This window comes from Filicampus tigris, chromosome 2 (assembly GCF_054856515.1).
Source record: "Filicampus tigris isolate MCC_2025a chromosome 2, RoL_Ftig_1.0, whole genome shotgun sequence".
Classification (NCBI taxonomy): Eukaryota; Metazoa; Chordata; class Actinopteri; order Syngnathiformes; family Syngnathidae; genus Filicampus; species Filicampus tigris.
Window position 1 is genome coordinate 9,512,943 of NC_141218.1, and position 7,644 is coordinate 9,520,586.

Consider the following 7,644-nt stretch of genomic DNA (forward strand, 5'->3'; position numbering starts at 1 on the left):
GTCACAAGACGCCCCGGACACACATCCATCAGGCTCCCGATAAGACCCGCCCACTAGCTGTCCTCCAAATGCACAGCAGGCTCCTGATTGGCCGCCTCCTCCGTGCCATGCAGTTGATTGGTTTATCGTAAAAGTTGATATAATTCATGCAAATGCGGACAACACAAAATGTTTGACACCTTGTAATGGTGCTCAATAATCGAAGGCCTTACTTCTGCTGCTTTTAAAAAGCATTTTTTTGGGTCAAAAAGGAGAACGTGTTAGTCCTATATGTTGTACTATTCCTTATCCCTGAAGGTAACAGAAGAAAATGAAAAATAGGGTTACATTTACATATTAGTTTTGAACAATCCAAATGATAAATTACGAGACCTGAAAGGAATTTAAAAAATAATGTGAAACAGATTCACTATGATCACTGAAACGAAATGGAAAAATTAGTTTTAGTTTTGGAAAGTAAAATGAATAAATTACCAGTAATTTAGGAAAGTAACAATCATAATAGTCACTTAAGGTAATTTTAAAAACAACATTTTTTATAATACAAAAGCAATAGTAAATTGTATTATATATTAAATGTAAAACTGAATATTAAAATGTAACCACAAATATTTTGGGTGTTGACTCTATTTAATAGAGCTCTCTAATGACGAAACAAAACATAAACAGTAGGTATATCAAATATTTGTTTGCTATGGATTATTCCAAACTGATGCATGATAGAGTTTTGCTGCCATCTGCCGGCGCATCAGCGCAACAGCACCCAATATACTACTGATGTTGGAGTGACAAAAAGGTGAGTGAAAGTTGTTCTAAGTTTGTAGACGGAAACAAACGGAAGCCCGTTAAAATCATAGGCAGACCAGCCTATAGGCGATTACTATTTGTTCCAGCTTGACAAAAGTGCGGATAGACGGACGGCGGAAGGCGATAAACGGACCGGGAGATTTTAGTAAAATGCTCATTTGTAAACGGAGGTTAGTCGAGATTTGAGTGGTTGAAAGACAACGAACAGATGAGCACCTGCAAGCTAATTGGTGTCAAACTACAAGGGAACTTGCAAAAAACATGAACAATGAAGCTTGTAACTTTAATGCATTGAGAACATACAATCCACAAGTTACAGATTTTTTTTTCCTTGCTACAAAAGTGCGTCAATGTGTTGTTATTTATTTTTTTAGCGTTAGAAGTTCACTATGGCGTCAAAGAGGTCAGATCAAGTGCAGTAAAAAAAAAAAAGTAAAAAAAAAAAAAAAAATCAGCATATCTCTCTGACAGATTTAGTGCGGAATGCATGATGTACAGGAAGTAATTATTGATCTTTCAATAAAAGATTGTTATTCAGAGTCACTGCTATGACATCCACGATTGAAGCTCATTCCTTCATTTGGCACCACAAAAAGTTCTCGTCCTAGAGAAAGAAATAACACACAGCACAAAGGACACACAGTTAGTGACACACATGTCGCTGGACTTTGGGTATAGTTTGCTTGTGGATCACATGTGTGGTTCCATCTATGTTTAGATATTTTTGTGATGTTTATTGTGTGACTTACCTGACGACTATTTGTAAGTTTGCGGATTTTTAAGTACACAGACACGTCCAAATTTAGAGTTGTGTACCTTCAGTGCAGTACCATTTTGTGCCACAACATAGCAGGCAGCACTGAGCTCTACTGGAAGATAGGCAGCATGATTAACAGCAAGAAGAAAAAGGCAGAGAAGGTGCCTAACTTCACTCCCGTGTAAAAGTAATTGTTAGCAAAGAGCAGAGACAATGTATGCTCATGCTCAGTTTTCATATGTTGCTGCTCCGTGTGTGTTGCAGATATTTTAAGGTTTATCAATACGGTAACATATAATGCTAAGTACCATCAGCCCATCATTATGCATTATATTTAAGTATAAGATAGCGCACTTGGGCAAAATTACACAGTTTGGTTGAACATTTGATGTGTAAATACTGTTTATTTTCTATTTTTGAAATTACTAAAACAGCAATTGCTTGAAGGTTCATGAATGCTGTCAAATCTCTGCTAATTGGCGTTAACATTTAACTCATTACCCTTCATTATTGTATGGCTTGGTTGAACATTTTGGTCATTAAATATACAAATGTTTCATTCTTTTTTGTTGTTTTACGTGTCAGTTTTACAGTAAACTTCATGTGGGAGTGACAAACAGCTTGAAGCAAGCACGCGACCCAGAGAGTCTTTTTTTCCCCCTCTTCCTTAAAGTGATGTTATCCCATTTCTTAACAATGACAGATTGAGAACAGGCACTAAAGTATTCATTAAAAGTGTCAGTCACTATCGCAGATTTTCACTTGTCGCGGTTGGGTCTGAGACGTATCCCGGCGATAAACAGAGGTTCACTGGATAACAGAAGTTGAACTTGTTGATGTAATCAAATGATGGCGGCATCACCTCTTTTTATTTGGTGCCCTTGTAGGTGACCTGTTTGCCGCACTTCTTTAGCGTCTCCAGCAGAACATCGGCGTTCTTGTCCGACTCGATCCACACCAGCTGATTCGGGAGGTCGATTTCAAACTTGACATCTACGGAATGCAACCACTGGACATTTTGTGGCAGTTTGGACATTTCATTCTGTTTTCACGAATTTATTTGGTAATCACTGCTCTCAAAGATGACCCCGAGTGATTATTTTATGCACACATGCCAGAATAGCAGAACTTTTTGGGGGGTTAATCAGAGGCACTTTAAATGGTGGCAAGTGAGTTCTGACTTGCATTTAAAATGAGTTTCAAAGTGATTGGTTAATTCTGAACATCTCATCCATGTTATGAGAGAGTATGCATACTTTTGCAACCACATCATCCCAGTTGTTCACGTTTCCATTTTCTTAATTGAGTCGTTACAAATTAGAGGTCAGATTAATGGTGGGTGGGAATTTTTTTTTTTAATGATTTATCTTGGTTTCATATTTTCACATTACAAAAACACTGGCACTTGAACAGGGTGTGTGTAGACTTTTCCTATTATTTACATTTACGACTGTCGGCTCGACCGTTATTCCAAGGAGAGTGAGAAGGAAAAAGGAAAATTTACCACAGGCTAATCATTTAGGATAATCTTAAACAACCGCCCCCCCCCCCCCCCCCCCGATAATCTGATTTTACATTTGAAATATCGGTTAAAATATTAAACATCGGCATGGGTGTAACAGGTTTTCGTCTCACCTTCCAACCTGCTGAGGATTCGGCTGACAGCGCCAGAACATCCTTCACACGTCATGGCCACCGCAAATTCGTGTTTCTGTCAAATTACACAAGAACTCCTGTTCAAAAAATTACAAACATTTAATTGAACTTTTGTCCCAATCGGTGATAAATCATCGGTTCTTGGTTTGTTGCATCATCATGATGGGGCTGTCACAAACGGAAATGTTTTTCAAGTCTATTGGTAAATCTTTTTTTTCCCAGATTGTTGTTGTTGTTGTTTATTAGGTATTGTTTAATTATTCGACAAAACCAAAAGGACAATCAAGCAATATCACATGAGAGGAAGCGATGTACTCACCAACGTTTTTGAAACTGAGAGCTACAGTACATGGCAACATTTGTCACTACTTAATCTTTTCAAATTGACTATTTGATCGATTACTCCATCAAATAATCGATTAATCAGATGGATTTGGTGCAATTTAACACCGATAGAGGGTGAGTTGTTTGAATACAGTTCAATGCAGTTTTGTAGCCTGAAAACGTCTGTGTGCATGCAGTGACTTGGTGCCAGCGAAGCTTTGGGGCAAAAAAAAAATTTCAACCTATTTTTGCGGTCAATTCATGAGACTTAGTCGATTTATTTTCGGAACACCTAATGTCAACCACAGGTTATTCATACTATGGGTGCAAATGAAGAATGATTTCGTCATAGATTAAGGTGACTTTTTTTACATTAATTATGATTCATTTACTGGTTTCACAATAGTTTTCTAAAATAAAAGTAGATGTTTGCAAAGGTATTTTGAATAAACACAAAAGATAATCAGTCTGCTTTCATGGAGGACTACAGAAACCAAGGAATATTTAATGTTATGTTAATAGGCTGGAACTGAAGGACTATTTGGATAACTTTTAGTCAAACAATTACTCCAAACAATTAATCGATTATCAAAATAGTTGTTGATGAATTTGACAATAATTATTTACCAGTTAAACTGTTGCACCTTTAAATTGGACTAATATTGAAATTACATTAGTATTCGAAGAAACTTTAATTGTAAATATTTTACTCAGCAATCTTTTTAAACGTAGGTCTTGTAGGTACCTGAGTCTACCAACGTCTGTGTGTCAGGAAAGCATCTTATAAAAGTCGATCGTTGATGGTTGAGTTGGACAAATCAAATTCATTCAAAAGGCTTCAAAAAGAGCTCAGCTAAAGTGTCCAGCTCTTGAACGATCCAAATATAATACAGCTGAGTAGTGAATTGGCATTTTGACATGTTAAAAGCAAACTAATTTACCCGCACAGAGTCCGCTTTGTAAATTCTAACCCATTGTGAATTGTGGCGACATGGATGCACATTATACGTACGCGACTTTTTTTTTTTACTACCTTATGTCGAAAACATTGAATAAGTGTTCACGTGTCAAACAATCGATTGCTAGCTTAGCAGCGACGGCACCGCTAAGTTCTAAACCCCGAGGCGTGCTAATGCAAAAGAAAAGCTCCATATCAAGCTGTCATTATGTTATAAATATGTCAAGAAAGCTCACGGGCATGTTTATGATGACGTGGCGTCTCTCTGGAGATGAACCTTTACCACCGAGTGACGAAAAAAACAAATACAAGCCACCACCTGACTCACGTTGACCAGTCAAGCTCACATCCAACTGGAATAGGAACAGCAGTTCCGGTTATTGAGCATTTCATAGTTGTCGAGCTGATTGCGTCTACATACAATCTTAAGTACATTATTTGCTTATGTGTTTACATCAAACATGTGAGTTACAATTTAAAACCACGACCATAAATAATTTTGAGATATAGTATAGTTTTTATTTTGTTGATTTTCTTTTAGTTTCCTGTTTTATGGTGGTATGGAGGAACACTTGACGTTGTCCGTGGTTGTGACTCTGTGCCTTATGTTGTGTTGGCAGGGTCCTTACCTGTTTTCTGAAGCTGAGCCGTGATTGGTCATTACCTGAGCCCTGAGCAGTTGTGATGTCATTTTCAGTCGACAGAAGTGACAAAATGGCCGCCCTTTAAGATGGCTAAAAACGGGTGGATTTTGCTGCTTAACTCATATTTCACAAACGCAATACTCATCAGGATGCCGTGTTTCAACTAGCGGGCCGGCTGGGAACATGTTTTAAATTAAATTAAAAATAAAAATTTCAATGAAGAAATGCCAGAGAACATGCACTTAGGGAACAAATACAATTTTACTTCTTGGCAAATCAACCAATTCAAAACAACAGAAAGACGCAGTAGAAAATAACTAAACTGTGGAGTGACGTAACATCGGAACTTCAGAATATGTGATCTTTTCAAACCACTGCAGATCACTTTGCTTATCTTATTGTTATTCCTTACAATGTAAATATTGAAATTCCATGTATTTGATTTTTGCTTTGCTTTGAATTTTTCAGTGCAACATCTTAGGGTGAGGACCAAAACGCATGGCGAGGCTGCATTCAGCCATTTTGGTCCTCAATTTTGGAATAGCCTGCCAGAAGACGTCAGCTCCGCACAGACTGTTGATATTTTTAAGGGGAAGCTCAAGACATACCTTTTTAGTTTGGCTTTTAAATCATCGTTCTTAGTCTCTTACTATTTTCATCCAATTTCATTGTGTTATAGTTCTTAGCTTCTTTTATTGCTTTGTCTTTTTAGCTTCATTGTCATTGTATTTTAGCTTCATCCAGTTTTTACCTCCAGCGTTTCCTCAAGGGGGCCTCCGCGCTGGGAGTTATGGCTGGCCTCCATGCGCTATGTTTAGGGTCTGCCCCGGGGGTCCCTTTGGTGGTGGTGATACCCGTGGCCATGGGCTATCATTCCTCTCAGCGTGGACAAGCTCCCCTTGGGTACTCTTTCCTCGTATGGTTTCTCTTTGCCTTGCCATGTTGCTTTTTAGGGTTATATGTGCGTCACACACACACACACACACACACACACACACAAAGCATACAACCTGATAAGGTGTGTTAGAAAGACATGACAAGACACAGAGAAACCATATGAGGAAAGGCTACCCAAGGGGAGCTCATCCACGCTGAGGGGAATGACAGCCCAGGGCCACAGGGGAGCCACCACCACAGAGACCCCCGGCCCGGATCAGCCAGGTGGACCCCACACAAAGTGTAGAGGCCCCCGGCCACCCGGACCCAAGGAGCCCCTACAAAGACGGCCCTTTGTGGCAGGCTATTCCAAAGGTGAGGACCAAAATGGCTGAATGCAGCCTCGCCATTGCGAGGGAGGGAGAGACGGCGGGAGTGGGTTCTCTTTTTATGTTGTATTTTGACGTTTTTAATGTACAGCACTTTGAGTTGCATCCTGTAAGAAAAGTGCTATATAAATCAAATTTGATTGATTGATTGATTGATTGATTGATTGATTGATTGATTGATTGATTGATTGATTGATTGATTGATTGATTGATTGATTGATTGATCCATGTAATTGAATGATCAAAATTCACATCTGCACTCTCATGAATTTGTGAACTTTTTTTCATTTTTCTGTTTTCTGCTTTATTGGTTGAAGTAAAAATATATCCAATTAAAAGGAATGACAAAAAATTTCATTTTCGTGTTTTGTGTGTCACCTAAGACAACGTTTTTGTGGTTCAAATTTCTGTTTGAAAAAATGACATAAAGACAATTAGGATTGCTGTCAAATGTTAAAACGGGTCACATTTGACCCCAACTGTGTGTCGAAGTCAACGTTTTTTTAAGTTTTAACTTCGAACTTTCTTAATTTTCCTGTCATCAGTTGATATTTCAATTTATTACAATATATTTCATTGTATTTCAGGTTTTTTTAACTTCTATTGTACATGTAATTTCCAACAATTCTGCTATTTCTACATCTACCACTAGAGAGAGCCCGCGTAGCACACGTTCATTTTCTTACTGTAAAGTCTATGTTCGGTAGTTCTTTATGATTTATGTCTGGGATGTACAAAGTTTTGCTGCTGAGGGCAACATACACAACAATGGAATGACAGGAGGGTGCGGGCACTTCACGTAACATTTCATGCAACATTTTCAGTGTATGATCCAGTTTTTTGGGGCGGGGGGGTTGTTTGCTGTATAAAAAAAAATACTGTACGCTGTTATTTTAGGTTGGTGACAATATGCTCCAGTAATATTCAAAACTATATACACGTTGAATAGGTCAAGAAATGTAGAAATTGGAGGCGAATATGTATGCTCTTATTTTGAAATTGTCGACGTGTGAATGCTGCAATAAAATACGTCTGCTTGATGATTTGGACTGACGCGTACTTAATTGCCACAATCGTTGTTTAGGTCTCTGTTTTTAACATAACATTCAAATAAAACAACACTTTGACCATGTACTAGTACAGTAAATAGTTGGAAAATGAAGCTTCGAAATGGAAAAGTGAAATGTTTCAATCCGCATCAACAGGTGTTGTCGCGCCTCTCTTTCCAGCTCC

The 7,644-nt window shown here is 38.2% G+C and overlaps 1 protein-coding gene across 1 annotated transcript; it reads right to left on the reverse strand.

Moving 5' to 3' along the window:
• Positions 1-1,076: 1,076 nt before the first annotated feature.
• atox1 (antioxidant 1 copper chaperone) lies at positions 1,077-4,853 on the reverse strand. Its single transcript, XM_086024618.1, has 4 exons — positions 4,739-4,853; positions 3,200-3,275; positions 2,427-2,557; positions 1,077-1,411 (listed from the first exon to the last, which is right to left on the reverse strand). Exons 1-3 carry the CDS (start codon positions 4,742-4,744, stop codon positions 2,433-2,435), a joined length of 207 nt encoding a protein of 68 aa, XP_085880744.1. The 5' UTR covers positions 4,745-4,853; the 3' UTR covers positions 1,077-1,411; positions 2,427-2,432.
• Positions 4,854-7,644: the final 2,791 nt, after the last annotated feature.

Bases quoted from the DNA above. Each gene is read 5' to 3' on its own strand.
- atox1 (XM_086024618.1), bottom strand. The intron at 2,558-3,199 runs GTGAGACGAAAA...TGCATTCCGTAG, and splicing joins AATCCTCAGCAGGTTGGAAG to ATGTCAAGTTTGAAATCGAC.